Consider the following 16,938-nt stretch of genomic DNA (forward strand, 5'->3'; position numbering starts at 1 on the left):
TAAGTGGCTATCGCCACCTCATTAAGGTGCTAAATGTATGCACACTCAGCCATGTGCACCATGTTGTTAAGTGTTGATATATCGTAGTGAAAGTAACATATTGTAAGTAATGCAATGTCCCCACAGAGACACACAGAATCTGACTCTATTTTCAGATTTTTTTGCCGACCTTAACACGCCAACAGCAGCTCTCAATTATCCATTATTATCCACCAATGCTGAGCGATGCACATTCACAAACACCGGAATTGTGAACATTAACATTACATTGGGTCTGTGTAGGCTCTCAGTCGTACAGGAGTTGTCCATCAAGGGAAAGGCTTCTTGAGACGTCATCTGTACTTCTGTGAAGAAGGTGTCGGACGTTTCGCTCCTCATCCGAAGAGGATGAGGAGCTGACAAAGCTCTTCGGATGAGGAGCGAGACGTCCGACACCTTCTTCACAGAAGTACAGATGACATCTCAACAAGCCTTTCCCTCATTAACATTACATTACACAAAATTCGGTAAAAATAATGTTTCATGTGCGCAACACCAACTGATTAGAGAAGAGACCTAGAGTATCTCACATGGTTTGTTGTGCTGTAGTTTGGTTAAAGGACAAGTTCAGGTCCAGAATAAGTGAACTATAGGTGTGAAAGTGCGCTCACAGACTATTATTGTTACCAGACCTGCAAAGCAATAACATTTGGGCCACTGTAGTCAAAGACCTACAGTAAGTCTACAGTAAGTACGGTCCTTACCTATCATTAGAAGTTGCGGACACAGTCGCTGATGCAGTCCCAGCTGCTTTTGGTTTGTTGACCTTTGCATAAAGTCCATCAACATGGTCTTCATCAGGTATGACTCCGGGGTCATTACTATGATTGGCCTGCCCTTGAAAGTTTAATGGGATCTGTGGAGAAGGGGTCCTGACATGGCCATGCTGAACCATACTATGTGGAAACGACTGAAGCTGTGGTGTTGAAACCATATCACGATCCTTAAAGGACTGTATTCGGGCATAATTGGGGTCTGCGTCATCATCTTCAACATCTGGATATGTGGATCTGACACCTTCAACTTGTTGACCTCGGGAGTCTTGCTCACACAGCTCGGGATGGGCAGCTTCAATTCTGATAGGTGGACAGAACAGCTTCATTTTCAGCATTTGGAAAGTTGTAAACAGAGAGTGAAAGTGAGAGTGAAAAGAAAGTTCATGTTGTATGTGACAAGTATGGAGAATGAGGAAGCAACAAGCAATGTAAGATTAGCAATGGCAGAAATGACCGAAGCCTCATTCTTTGCACTCAAGACAACATGATGGAAAAAAAAAACAACTCTTTCCCACCTCTCCCGCTCTTCTTTCAACCTTTCCAATTCCACATGAGTCTTAATGTCAGACTTCTGATACTGCAAATCTGCCTTGGCCTCCTTCTTGTCCTCCTTTTTTTTTCCAAATCTGCACAGATCATAGTAGGGTATACAGTCATTAGGGTGGAAAAACATTGTGCGTTACCAAGGATATCTGTGAATCCAAATCATGTGATAGATTTGAGGTAAAAACAAAAACTGTGATCACCAGAACACCTTGCATGCACACTGACATGCCATGGAACTCTTAAACCCAGAATTGTGCCTCAGAAGTGCAAAACACTTTAACAAACTGAAATGCTTTAACATTTCAGAAAAAAAAAATACCAAAAGTCAAAACAAATGAATATTTCAGGAAACACATTAACAAAGTCAAAACAAATTATAATCAGGCATACCGGAAAGGGAATGTACAGTATCAAAGGCCATATTGATAAGAATGGAGGCCTAAAACGGTGCATGTCCTTGAAATGATTCACTCTAAACGTGTGAGTGTGCATGGTGTGTTGAATAAAGACATGAAATAGCTGAAAACGAGGTGATCAAACGGCGCTTATCCGCCTCAGACATAATTAGCATAGCACTTTTAACATGTCTATTTGTTATTCTTACAACAAGTCACTTTGCATGAATACATACATCATTTGTATGTGTCCTATTGTTTCGTTGTGCTGCCATTCCATGGGTGTGTCGCGTATGAACGTTAATTTGTTGTAAATGACGCAATCACGATCATTAATTGTTGCGCATTGTCCATTCCTGTCAATGTGGGCTTTGGTATATTCCCTTTCCGGTTTGTTCTTTTGTTAATGTGTTTCCTGAAATGTTACTTTGCTTTGCGGTTGATGTGTTTTCTTAAATGTAAATTTGTATTAGGCAAGTAGGTAAATCAATAAAACCACTGGAAGATCAACTTGTATATTTGCAATCAGATACAGGACATACTGTAGTACAGTAGGTACAGTATACCCAATAATTGTCAAACCCAACCACTTAGAAAATAACGTACACAGGGTAAATAAGGTATGTCGCCTTGTGTGACTGCGGTGACACGTGTGGGTTAACACCACCATAGCCATTGTTTACAGGGAATAGTGCCTTTGCAAAGACCAGCTGATATGCAGCCAGTTGGATGAATGCAAAAGCTCCCGCTATCATTAGTGGGAACAGAAGGATGACTTGTGAATATTCATGACCTCGCACTACATTCTTTACCATCACTCATTTGCATGTGTGGATGACTTCATCACAATTATGTACACAGGTTGTTAAAGATACCATCTGTGTAAGAGAAGGTTCGCTGTGGAAAGTCATTTTGTGGGGTTGTCTGGTACCAGAAAAAGTGTATTTTCCGTGGGAGGTATTGTTTTAATGGTTGATTTGTTCATAAGCTGTAAAGTACACAATATGAACCAGTATGTGTGCTGTAGTCTTCAATTCCTTATTGATTGTAACACAAAATGCAGTAAAAAGCATTACTCCGTCACTCCACACCAGCACCCTCAAGGGTTTTTGTCTATAATTGAACTGCTTTACAGTTTGTAAACTGTCATAATTCCAAATATCTTGGGGAATTTACTGTATATGTCATCAAAGCACATAGCCACAAACACTGCATGGTCCTCTACTTTATTTTTGGTTTCCCTGCTTGCGCCAAAGGCAGCGACATGTTTTCTACATTAACATGCATTAGGATAACATTTTTAGCATCTGCTGGTGTGGTTATTCATAGCAAATTGAACCACATAGTCCTGCTTGGTGGAAGTAGCATAGCCAAGAAGGGGAGGTACACACACGAGTAGAAAATAAAGTGCATAATATTTATATTCTGCTGCTCCTCTGTCACCTTTCCCTTTGCCACCTCCCTGCATGCAAACCCTTGTGGAAACCACTGATTGACATTGTTTAACTGTGACAAACGAATGTGGTCCGCAAAACACACGCATGCATAAGGACACTGCTGATTGGCAGGCATGACAGCAGTCAGTGACACGCCAATGACTTCCTGTCACATTGTTTGACTGGCAGCTGGGGTGTCCTTCCACCCATTTCGAGCATGTTCTCTCTAATTATAAAACAAAAAGTCTAGTCAGAAGAATGCATAATAAACCAGTTCAGTACTTTGGTCTGGATTGAATAGGTTTGCTATTTCATATTGTGATACCGTATAAATACATATATACTGTACAGTCGTCCGTGTCCACATCCAGGTTCAAATTTCGCGGGTTAACTCTATCATGGTTCTTCAAACATATATTAAATAATAAATCATGCTGTTTTATGGTTGAATAAGGCCTACTATTAGTCTAAAATATACATATTTAAGTAAATTGTACCTATTTTGTGCCTAAATTGAGCATTTCCAAACATAAAAATAGCTCAAATTCACAAAAATCCAAATATCAGCCAATAAGAAAATGCATTAAAATTGTGAATATAGTATTTTACATTGGTCACACTATGTGTCAGTAATTGTTGGGTGAGACAAGCGCCAAATTTGATCGCCGGAACAACAGTCTTTTTTTGCAGATTTGAATTATTTCACAACAGGCACAATAATAATACCAACATAATAATAACAATAATAATAAGAAGAAGAATGTTGCGGCTGTAACCCCCAACATGCTAAAACTCAATTCGGTACTTCCAACATTACTTCCTGTCTTCCACAAATCTGGAACACATTTACTGCGACACACACAAGCACAGGTTTTATTTATGTCTTAAATGGCTTATTTTCTCTGATTATATCAACTATTTTGGATAATATAAACGTAAAGGTGACTATATGGGTGTTATTTCATGTCGAGAGGGCTCCCATAAAATTAAACATCATAGGATTGTTAACAGGTTTTCTATGCCGTAACGACAAAAATATTAAATTCATAAAGAAGGAATCCAACTTCAAGGAAATTCACTTATCATGGTCAGGTCTGGAACCAGTTAACTGCGATAAACGAGGGATTACTGTACAGTGGAACTTTGGTAAGCGTCATTAAACCGTTCCAGAAGGTTGGGCTCTAACTGAAACGTACTCTAACCAAATACATTTTTAACCATAAGAATCATAATCCAATTATTCTGTTCCAGACAGCCAAAAATATTAACACAAAACACGTTTTTTATAGTTTACATGCAGAAAACACTTCAAAATGCATTAAAATGATGAATGAATGGGATAAATGAACACTTAACGTCAATTTTATCTTAATTGAAGACGTGATTGTTGAAAAAGAAGGTGATATGCAGATAAGATCCACCTAGGCACCACCTTTGTGTTTTGCTAGACGCTGTTTTGTTTTAATTCAATAGTGTTTCTCACCTTTGTCAAAATAAAACCAGAGGCTTGTGGCATAACTATGGTAGTTAGCAAAGAACTACAGAGTCAACCGCCGATGCAATCATAAATGAGCGATGTAGCTGACTTCCGGTTCCTGTTTCCATGTATTAGCAAGCAAATGGGCTGCTAACAAGGACGTTTTGTGATAAATATACATGTATATATGTTCTTGTATATACAAATATACAAGAACACAGTTGGACGCTCGTAGTGTATTAATAACGCGACAAGACACGCACCGTATAGTAAGCCAATTGGAAATACACGCAAACTGAGGCAAAATTTTGGTGCACATTTTTTACGTTAACCGAAAAACATGCTGACCCGTGCGTACACTAACCGAGGTTCCACTGGGTATTATTTTCATTCGTGGATTTTGTTGCTGGTTCCTTATCACTCAGATACAAAAAGATCCAGAAGTATTTGGCCAGTAAGAGAGTTTTTTGTTGTTTTTTTATATCATTTTCAATACATCACCACAATCAACATGTCAACCAAGTATAGAATTACTTTTAAGGGGCAGAACGGTGGCATAGTGGGTAGCACGTCTGCCTCACCATCAGGAGATTCAGATGAGGATCTCTGTGTAGCGTTTGCATGTTCTCCTCGGGATTGCATACTTCCACATCCAAAAAAATGCATTTCAGGCTAATTGGAGTCTCTAAATTGTGAATGGATTGATGTCTATACAGTTGATTGACCAATCCAGGGTCCTTTCACCAGTGGATGGATACATGATTATGGTATTTAAAATTCAGGATTTACAGTCATTTTGTGTAGAATACGTACATTTTCAAGGGCTGAAAATCATTTCAACCATCACTGTATAAATACTTGCAGAGTATCACACATGCAGAAAAACAAGCTCCTCCACCCCACAAAGGACCTAGTCAGTCTTAATGGTCCCCACTGTTCCAACTGGATAACAGCCTCAGCGATGGAACATTTTAAGTCTACCAGAGGTGTCACATTTGGACCAGCTGGCGAGAGCGAAGTGTGGGGAGAGAGAGAGAAAGAAGGAACTGCACACACAGCTGCAGAACATTAGGGTACACACATACACACAGCACATACGCACTGAAACGATTCACAGTGACCATGTGCCAACAATGTGACGACCATCTGACTCTGTGACCAATCATGGCATAAATATTCATGATCTTTGCATATTTTCTCAAATGTATTTTTAGCATTTTAACTCTGCATGTTCTTTTTTGTTTCGTTTGAGTGTCTCCACTCTCTCATTCTTGCTCACACATAAATGATTGGCAGATGGCAGCCATCTCGTTGACAGAGCCAGCTGTCCACTTTCATCTAAATGAGTTAATGGGAATTAAAACGGACTTGCATTCATTCTTTCTGGCAATTTGGGTATTATTTAGGAAGACCCTTTGCAAACTCCATAGATAATTATTATTTTTTTTTTTTTTTCTTTTCAGATGGGGGGATAAAAGGGAAAAAGTGTGCACTTTGATTAAATGGTAAATGGCCAGACTTTCACTTCTATAGCGTAAGGTCCTCAAGATTCACCCACTGATGATGCAGCATCAGGAGCAATAGGGGGTTCAGTATCTTGCCCAAGGATGTTTCGACATGGTCAAAACATCATGGAGGATCGAACCAGCAACCGGCAACCACTCTATGACCTGAACCATGCCGCCCCTTTAATATTAATACCCAGATACATTAAGAATACACTTTATCCGACGACCCATACAGGATCCAGACCATGACTGGGGTATACATTTTGTCCTTGGATGAATGAGACAAATCTGAGCCTAGATGGAACTCTGAGTAGCACCAATTTGCCCTCTTAGTCTCTCGCCATTAAATGCAATCAAATGCAGATAGGGGGCTGAGGCACTAGGGAAAAGAAAGAGAGGAACATTTTGAATGATACAAAGATTATTGGGCTGCAAGAGTGGAGAGCAAAAGGTTGCAGAAATATGGCTAGAAAATGAAACGAAGATGAAGGCTGATATTATCAGTGTGCTGCAATTAAGACGCCACTAAAATGCACCATGACAACAAATGCGATTTAATCTAAGAGTCTAAAAATATCACTGAATGTGTAACCAACCCCAGTTCAAACTATGCTTTTTAAATAAATATACAAGCTTGCAATCCTTTTTACATCTTTTACACTCAAATGCAACTACATTGCCATGATTTAGCTCAGGGGTGAGCAAACTACAGCTATGCGTTCCACAACTTTCTAAATTGTTTAAAAAAAAAAAAAAAAACATGGAAGGAGTAGCTAGCACCATGACTTTCAATGCTATTGTGGCGAGTCACACAGGAAATAGTCAAAAACAATGCTTAATAGATTTAATTTTATATGCAGCAATCCAAACAACCAACACACCCACGGTGCTAACCTACCCAATGAACCACGTGGGTATACAAATAAACATCTCTCCATATCATCCCACCGCAAAGCATGCTGGGTAGCTCGCGAGACACTCCACCCCCCCACACGACGTCATGTTTGTCAAAACATGGCGAGAAATTTGCCCGGAAGGTAAATTTCCGAACTATTGATATTCTGATTTTATTATCATTCATAGTTCATATTATTGTGACTACAATTGTAATTCATATAGCTTACCGAGCTTACATGGCATAAGCAAAGCATAAGTTAACCTTATCGCTTGTTTCAACTGAAGAGCACATTTCTTAGCAATCCGATGTGGCTGTGATCATTTCCCCGAGTGACTCCTGATCTATACATTGGGACCTCTGTTAGCGCACGTTCGAGTTAGCATGTTTTTCTGTTCACGTAAAAATTGTATGCTAAAGTTTAGCCATAGTTTGTGTACATTTTCCGGTTAGCGTACAATATGGCGCACGTCTTGTCATGTTATTAATACACCACGTGAGTCCAACTGCGTTCTTAATGTATTTTTATCACAAAATGTCCATACTATCTTCCTATTAGCTACACTGAAACAGGAACTGGAAGTCAGCTCCGTCACCCGTCGACAATGTCATCAGTGGTTTACAGTAGTTCTTTGCTAACTAACACAATTACAGCACAATGCTCTGCTTATCTTATTGATCATGGCTGCAAAACAAGAAGGTGGAAAGAAAAAGACGCTGAAAAACACTATTGAATTCAAGAAATAACTCACAAACAATTCTATTTCTCATTTTGTTAACTATGAACTGTGGCTGAGCACTGAAGAATCAGGGGGAAAAAAGAACAATAACAAAACAAGTTTCAAAAGCACTGGCAATACTTAAGTTGGTTTTATTAGAGCATATTAGTGCCAAATATTTAAATATAAACTGTAATTCTCCAATATAATCAGTGTGATACAATGCGACTTTGAAATCACAAAGACGCCCTTTTAAGTATGTTTTTCAAAGTACCAGTAATTTAGGGTTGAATTCACAGGAGCATGCTTTTCTACAGATGTGTATCGACGTAATGGTCATGTGAAGTCTCAGCTCAGTTGGAAAAAAAAACAAGACTCGATATCATGTTATAATTCAAGTATAAGGTCCACATTGTTCATCGAAAGATTGCGCGCTGTGTGTGCCTACTGTATGCTCCCTCTCACACTGAGATATGCGTCGTGTTGGAGTTAATCACACCAAATAGCTCTGACAGATAATTTTAAGCACCTCTTAAAGAAATTGGGGCAGCACTCTCAGAGTGGTCTTTTGTGTGCCTGTGAACAAGTGATAGTGTTTCTCCAAGGAGACGCAAAAAGAAAAAGAGGTGTTTTGATGTGTGCAATATGTGTGCACAGGGTGAGCACATACTGCGCTTGTTTATGTGTGCTGACTGAAAGAGAAGTTCTGCATATGGGCTTTGGGATCTAACATATCAGGTTATCAGACAATCTAATATTTTCTGATTCAGGCACGTTAGATAATGAGCACATGTGCTTTGTGACATTGTAGACGAGGAGCGTACGTCTGTAGCAAGCTTATGAGAGGGTATATTAAATAATAATTAAAAAAAACATATTTATAGAATGTGTGTGAGAGTTTGTATTCCTATCTAATTTACATAATAATAATAATGCATCCAGGACATTAAGGCTCTAATCCCATACTGCCGATTCTGTCTGCCTCCGTCTAAGTATTTACGTCAGATGGTGTCATACGCCCCTCCGTGAATCACCATCTTACCGTGGTGGAGGGGTTTGTGTGCCCAAGTGATCCTAGGAGCTATGTTGTCAGGGGCTGTATACCCCTGGTAGGGTCTCCCAAGGCAAACAGGTCCTGGGTGACGGGCCAGACCAAGAGTGATTCAGAAGACCTTTATGAACAAACACACGAGGAGAGACCGCACCTCGCCCGGAAGTGGGATACCGGGGCCTCACCCTGGAGCCAGGCCTGGGGAAGGGGCTCGCAGGCGAGCGTCTGGTGGTCGGGCTTTCACCCGTGGGACCCGGCCGTGCTCAGCCCGAAGAAGCCACACGGGATCTCCCCCCCGTACACCCACCACCTGCGTGGGCAAGCATAAGGGTCCGGTGCATTGCGTTTTGGGTGGCGGTCGAGGGCGGGCACCTAGGCGACCTGGTCTTCGGCGGCCAAATCTGGTTCTTGGGACATGGAACGTCACTTCTTTGGCGGGGAAGGAGCCTGAACTTGTGAGAGAGGTTGAGACATTCTGACTAGATATAGCCGGACTCACCTCGACCCACAGTTTGGGTTCTGGATCCAAACTCCTCGAGAGGGGCTGGACCTTGTTCTACTCTGGAGTTGCTGCAGGGGAGAGGCGGCGAGCTGGTGTGGGCTTATTAATAGCCCCCCGGCTCGGTGCCTTTGTGTTGGAGTCATCCCCGGTTAACGAGAGGTTCATTCGGGTTGGGGAAAGGGTCCTGACTGTCGTTTGTGCGTACGCGCCAAACGGCAGTTCAGAGTACCCAGCCTTCCTGGAGTCCATCAGAGGGGTGCTGGAGAGCACCCCAACAGGTGACTCTGTCGTTTTACTGGGAGACTTCAACGCCCATGTGGGCAATGACAGTGTGACCTGAAGGGGAGTGATTGGGAGGAACGGCCTCCCCGATCTGAACCCGTGCGGTGTGATGTTGTTGGACTTCTGTGCGAACCACAGTTTGTCCATCACAAACACCATGTTTCAGCATAAGGATGTCCATAAGTGCACATGGCACTAGGACACCCTAGGTCGCAGGTCTATGATCGACTTTGTAGTCGTATCATCAGACCTGCGTCCGCATGTTTTGGACACACGGGTAAAGAGAGGGGCTGAGCTGTCAACTGATCACCACCTGGTGATGAGTTGGATTAGATGGCGGGGGAGGATGCCGGACAGACCCGGGAGACCCAAACGTGTAGTGAGGGTGTGCTGGGAACGTTTGGCAGAGTCTCCTATTCGTCGAGTCTTCAGCTCTCACCTCCGACAAAGCTTCTCCTGCATCCCGGGGGAGGACGAGGATATTGAGTCCGAATGGGCTCTATTCTGTGCCTCCATTGCTGAGGCAGCCGATCGGAGCTGCGGCCACAAGGTGGTCGGTGCTAGTCGTGGCGGCAAGCCCCGAACCCGATGGTGGACACCAGAGGTCAGGGCTGCGGTCAAGCTGAAGAAGGAGTCCTATCGAGCATGGATGGCTTGTGGGACTCCTGAAGCAGCTGACGGGTACCGGCAGGCCAAGCGGCACGCGGCTTCGGCGGTGGTCCAGGCAAAAACTCGGGTGTGGGAGGAGTTCGGTGAGGCCATGGAACACGACTTTCGGTCGGCTTCAAAGAGGTTCTGGCAAACCGTCCGGCGCCTCAGAAAGGGAAAGCAGTGCCCGGTCCACACTGTTTACAGTGGGGACGGGGGCGTGCTGACCTCGACTGAGGATATACAGTAGTTGGGCGGTGGAAGGAATACTTTGAGGCCCTTCTCAATCCCACTGACATACCTTCCATAGAGGAAGCAGAGACTGAGGATACGAACGCGGACAGTTCCATCACCGTGGCTGAGGTATCTGGGGTAGTCAAAATGCTCCCCAGTGGCAAAGCTCCGGGGGTGGACGAGTTTCGCCCTGAATTCCTCAAAGCTCTGGATGTTGCGGGACTGTCTTGGCTGACACGTCTCTTCAACATTGCGTGGAAGTCGGGAACAGTACCTCTGGATTGGCAGACTGGGGTGGTGGTCCCCCTTTTCAAGAAGGGTGACCGAAGGGTGTGTTCCAACTATAGGGGGATCACACTCCTCAGCCTCCCTGGGAAAGTCTATTCCAGGGTGCTGGAGAGAAGGGTACGACCGTTAATCAAACCTCGGCTACAGGAGGTGCAATGTGGTTTTCGTCCTGGTCGCGGAACACTGGACCAGCTCTACACCCTTGCAAGGGTCCTGGAGGGTACTTGGGAGTTTGCCCAACCGGTCTACATGTGCTTTGTGGACCTGGAAAAGGCATTCGACCGTGTCCCTCGCGGTGTCCTGTGGGGGGTGCTCCGGGAGTATGGGATTGGTGGCGCGCTACTACGTGCCATTCAGTCCTTGTACAACCGGAGCAGGAGCCTGGTTCGCATTGCCAGTAGTAAGTCAAGCCTGTTTCCGGTGAACGTTGGCCTCCGCCAAGGCTGCCCTTTGTCACCGATTCTGTTTATAATTTTCATGGACAGAATTTCTTGGCGCAGCCAAGGTGTCGAGGGAGTCCAGTTCGGGGGCACTAGGATCTCATCTCTGCTATTTGTAGACGATGTGGTCCTGATGGCCTCATCGAGCTGTGACCTGCAGCGTTTACTGGGACGGTTTGCATCTGAGTGTGAAGCTTCTGGGATGAGACTCAGCACCTCCAAATCAGAGGCCATGGTTCCCAGTCGGAAAAGGGTGGATTGCTCCCTCCGGGTTGGGAATGAGGTCCTGCCCCAGGTGGAGGAGTTCAAGTATCTCAGGGTCTTGTTCACGAGTGAGGGAAGGTTGGAGCGTGAGGTCGATAGGCAGATCGGCGCAGCGTCTGCAGTAATGCGGTCGCTGTACCGGACCGTCGTGGTGAAGAGAGAGCTGAGCCGGAAGGCAAAGCTCTCAATTTACCGTTCGATCTATGTTCCCACCCTCACCTATGGTCATGAGCTTTGGGTCATGACCGAAAGAACGAGATCGCGGATACAAGCGGCTGAAATAAGTTTTCTTCGTAGGGTAGCGGGACTCACTCTAAGAGACAGGGTGAGGAGCTCGGTTATCCGGGAGGAGCTCAGAGTAGAGCCGCTGCTCCTTCACATCGAGAGGAGCCAGCTGAGGTGGCTCGGGCATCTAGTCCGGATGCCTCCCGGACGCCTCCAAGGTGAGGTGTTTCGGGCATGCCCAGCCGGGAGAAGGCCCCAGGGAAGACCTAGGACACGCTGGAGAGATTATGTCTCACAGCTGGCCTGGGAACGCCTTGGTGTCCTCCCGGTGGAGCTGGAGGAGGTGGTCGGGGACCGGGAAGTCTGGGCTTCCCTACTGAGACTGCTGCCCCCGCGACCCGGACCCGGATAAGCGGAGGAAAATGGAATGGAATGGAATGGTGTCATACAGCGGCAAACACACATTTTTCAACCATGGACGGTAGATAGAAGAGCATGAGTAACATCCAAATATGTCTCAGAAACATCGAACGTGTGAGTAACTTCTGCTTAAGTATGAGTAATGATCAAAGCAGCTGAAAAACATCTGGATTACATCTACCAACATCCAGTTTATGTCTTATAAAAGCTCCGCCCATCGCAGCATCGCAACGGTCATAGCTCCTGGACGGTCCACATCACTTGTTTTGAAATTATATTTGGAACGCTGTTATCTTAGAATACTGTTATTTTGGAGTAGTACCACATTTCGAGGTCCTTCTTCTATCATTATTTCATTCTAGAGATTAATTTATTCATATTATAATTCATATAAGTTATATTATTTATATTTATTTATATACACAAAATAAAATTAAATCAATTATGAAATATTTTTTGTCTGATTTTATTATTTTCTAGCAATACAGAGCGAGCATACTTTAAATTTAAATTATAAGGCACCTTGAAATAAACTTCGATCATCTCATTGCCGGGCCGAGTGTCCTGGTTTGTGGTGATCAAAATATGGTCACCCTATTTTGAACTATTTTGCAGGTAGAACCTGTTAAAGAACTTTTTGCATAATGCATAATGTAGGGGAAAAAGGGTTGGAAGGTTTCTGGTATTAACAGTGCAAGTTCTAGTGATTGTAAAATACATAAAAGGCATGCTGGTTTAGAAACTTTGACACTTTTACAAGAGAATGGGAATTACAGTGGGCAGGACTTTTTTGTTTTTTTTTTTAGAAAGATAGTTTTATACTGCTATCTTTCAAAGCCCGCCTCCAGTGAACATTATTCTGACCATTACCAAAGATGAGGAAAAGGGACAAAAAAATAATTACCTCAGCAGGCCGAAGCCTATTTTCTTCGACTTCTTTTCTGTCTCCTCTGACTCCTCGGATTTTTTCTTCTCTTTTTCTTTTCCTTTGCCTTTGTTCTTATCCTTTTTCTTGATTTTCACTTTCTTTTTCTTGTCTGCTTTTGGTTTTTCCTCCACCAGATCCCCTGCCCCTTGGCGTGATGAGGTGCTTGCTGGTGTATCCCGTCCTGAACTTTGCTCTGATGCATCTAAAAAGCAAAGGCAGTAAATAAGCCAAGCTGCTTTGGCATGCTACTAATAATATTATGGTCAATTTGGAGCCTGTAAATTTAATTAGGCCTAGTGTTTAAGTTAAAGTATACGGACATTACAGGTGCAGGTGTTTAATGAATATGCTATAGAACAATATATAGTCGTCCGTCAGTTCATCGTGGTTCGAAAATTGCTCCCTCGCTCGATTGTGTTTTTTCAAAAATGAATTAATCAATAAATGACCACTGTTTTGTGGTTGAATTGGTCTACTATTAGTAAAAAAAAAAAGTGCATATTTAAGCAAATGTCCATGTCCAAATGTAACATTTTCATACAGAAAAATGGCAAAATCAACGAAAATGCACATTCAAAAGACATGATATGAAGTGTAATGCAGTGTCTATGACTTGTTGTGTGCGCCTTTAAGAAAAGAGGCCTGGGAAGTGACGCGTGTGACGTGACTAGCTAGAGCTGACTAGTAGCAGCAGGTTAGCAATGTAGAGTGGCCAACAGCAAGTCCTGTATGAATGTTCACTGCAGGTATACTCTGCTTCTTAATAAAGCAATTGAAGTGCACCGTGAGTCTCTCCTCAGCCACAAACAGTGGGAGTAGAGTAGTATTCTGCACTGGTTTCTCTGTCTGTAATGTTACATTGATGAGACAACAGGCTGCTAACTGCTAACGTGTGAGTCTATCTTATCTTATTTATGTCTAATATGTCTTATTTTTGGCCACACGGTGGCCTAATGGTTAGCATGTTGGCCACACAGTCAGGAGATCGGGAAGAACTGGGATCAAATCTCCATTGGGCATCTCTGCGTGGAGTTTGCATGTTCTCCCCGTGCGTGTGTGGGTTTTCTCCGGGTACTCCGGTTTCCTCCCACATTCCAAAAACATGCATGTTAGGTTAACTAAATTGTCCATAGGTATGAATGTGAGTGTGAATGGTTGGTTGTTTGTCTACATGTGCCCTGCGATTGGCTGGTGAGCAGTCCAGGGTGTACCCCGCCTCTCGTCTGAAGTCAGTTGGGATAGGCTCCAGCATACCCCTGCCACCCTAATGAGGATAAGCGGCATAGAAAATGTGTGGATGGATATGTCTTATTGTCGATTACTATGTCTGCTATATTGGGTGACTATAAAGGTGTTATAAGGGTGTCTGCAGGGCTCGAATAATGGTAAAAAACGTATTTAGAAGGTCATAAAAATGCTCTAACTAAAATATATATTCTCTTTATTAATATTGAATCCTACTTTGCAGAAATTCACTAACTGCGGTCGGGTCTGTAACCAATTAACCGCGCTAAATGAGGGACAACTGTAATGACAAAAGTTGAGGACAGGCCTTTCATATTTGTTCTTTATTGCTATATCTTGCCTATTTGTGTGTTCAGCCAACCAACAGTATCAAAATGGAACATGCACCAACCTGCATTAACAAACAAAGACACTTTTGTTATGTTTTGTTGTTCTTTGAGTTTGCTGAGTTGTAAGAAATGAGAAGTGTTTGCATTTCCAGTTGCACATCACAGGTACAGCATTTAAACACTTTCACCAAGCTTCTCAACAATGTCACTGTGAGAGCACTTTGGAGAACTGTTCTTTGTCAATTAACAGCAGCTTCCAAAAAGTTTTGAACAATTAGAACGATGGTGACAGACAGGGCCAGTGCGTGTGCGTGGTGTTGACATGCCCTATTAGTCCATCCTGTGTGTAGTGTAGTGATCTGAAACAGGCAATCTCATTACTCTGGTGGTGACTGATAAGAGTTTGCTGCTAATAACACTACTGGGAATTGAGCCACACCTCTCAGCGAAGCAAACCAAGCAGATAGTATTTAGCTCCTGAATAAATATTTAATGCCAAAGCCTGACTAAATATTGAATCAAATGTTGAAGGGCAATGCACTGCATTGCTTCATACTGTTGTGGGATTCTGGTAAAACTCCTGTTTTTATAGGCCGGTTAAAATGAGTGAGTAGGGTATACATTGTACATGGAAGGAAGCAGAATGGATCACTCACCATGTAACTGAGGGGAAAAGGAGAGGCAGGAAGAAATGTCTGGCAAGTTGTAATTGTGGTGGAAACATAACATGCTTGTCAACCCCCCCCCAAAAAAAATATGGACAAAAAAAAGCACCATTGCACAAAGTAGGTGTAAAGCTTCTATAATGTTGTAATGAACAGTTAGAATGCTTCCAAAAACTGTTCTGGTCTTGATCCGCGAGTAATTGATACGGTCATAAAAATGTCTATTTTTGACATTTTTCTCCAATTTCGGACCAACGTTTGCAATAAAAGTGACTGTTGGACTTATTAGATTAAATTCAGCTCCATATTCAGTCCTGAATATGCCTCACACACATTAACATATTTTCAATGATAAAATGTATAAGTACTCACCACTAACTGTGTTTACATCTTTTGTGGGGCCGCCGCACCTCACTCTGACGAACACAGTGGTAATATGGGGCTTGCCTTGCCCTGCAGGTGGCCAGGTCATCCCGGCTAGCTGTCGGAGAGGGCGTTTCTCCAAGACGCATCTTAAATAATCCAAATCGCTTGCCTGTTGTAATTCCAGACTTACGATCGTATATTAACTCTTTACCGCACTACAAGGTTTGAGGAAGGATTGTTATACATAAGTTTCACTTTTGCGTCTCACAGCAACTATGGTGCGTTTAAGGACTACCTCACAAAGTGCAAAATTTCAACGCTTAAAGAAAAAACATCATTAGCGTTGCATTTTTTTACAGTGATACATCTATGCTATATATTTGACCCATATTGTGACCATGTATTTATAAATTATTACTCACTTAGGGTGAATGAGATTCGTTTTTTTGTGGAAAAAAAGGGGGCTATTTTCAAATTAATTAATGAATTAACTATGATCAAAAGTAATTGTAAATTACATTTATTTTCAAAACGTTTTCATAGATGACCAGTTTCAATAAAAATGTAACTGCTCATCATAGCAGGTGTGTTGATCTATTTATATTGTTTTTGTTTTGTTGGTGTATCGCAAACTACTGCAAGTTTATGAACTGCAAATGATTACAATTTACAATGAGGGTTGAATAATTTTGAGTGCAACTGTATACAGTAGTCCCTCCCAATATCACGGTTCGATTATCACTCCCTCACTCCAACGTGTTTTTTAAAAAATCAATTAATAAATGATCGCTGCTTTGTGGCTGACTATGGCGTATTATCAGTCAAAAACATTGAAAGACAAAGGTAGTATTCTGGCCACTAAGCGTCAATAATTTCATTATTGAGACATGACATTAGATTACAGTCACACTGCATAGAGTCAGCCGTGGCATGTCCGACATGATAGAGTGAAAAGAAGTTCTCCTGCCATTCCTTGTGGAAGCGGTATGTTTTTGGCTTCTTTGTCCTTCTTCCCCACTCAGTTTTAAACATTTTCTTAAGTTTAGAATACAGTAAATAAATTGGAGGCTAACTAGTTGCTAATATTTAAAGCTATGGTCGTCTCGTGTCCCTGCAGTGATTCCGTAGCCTGCGCACTACAGTTGAGCAATGTTGTGTAAACACAGAATAATAGGAGTGGAAAGGTGACAACAGGGGTGTTATTTCATGTGTACGGGGCTCTAATAATGGTAAATATTGTATTTAGAAAGTCATGAACAG

At 42.6% G+C, this 16,938-nt stretch overlaps 1 protein-coding gene across 5 annotated transcripts in view; it reads right to left on the reverse strand.

Moving 5' to 3' along the window:
- pard3bb (par-3 family cell polarity regulator beta b) overlaps window positions 1-16,938 on the reverse strand; it is a 201,935-nt gene that overhangs the window by 79,901 nt on the left and 105,096 nt on the right. For all 5 annotated transcript variants that reach the window (XR_008572425.1, XM_054786859.1, XM_054786860.1 and 2 more), the window contains 3 exons: window positions 13,050-13,275; window positions 1,331-1,441; window positions 744-1,115 (listed from right to left, as the gene is read on the reverse strand). Coding sequence is in view for 4 of the 5 variants with exons in the window: in XM_054786859.1 (XP_054642834.1) it covers window positions 744-1,115; window positions 1,331-1,441; window positions 13,050-13,275 (709 nt within the window). In the remaining variant the exon portion in view is untranslated. The remainder of the gene's footprint in view (window positions 1-743; window positions 1,116-1,330; window positions 1,442-13,049; window positions 13,276-16,938) is intronic.

This window comes from Dunckerocampus dactyliophorus, chromosome 9 (assembly GCF_027744805.1).
Source record: "Dunckerocampus dactyliophorus isolate RoL2022-P2 chromosome 9, RoL_Ddac_1.1, whole genome shotgun sequence".
Lineage (NCBI taxonomy): Eukaryota > Metazoa > Chordata > Actinopteri > Syngnathiformes > Syngnathidae > Dunckerocampus > Dunckerocampus dactyliophorus.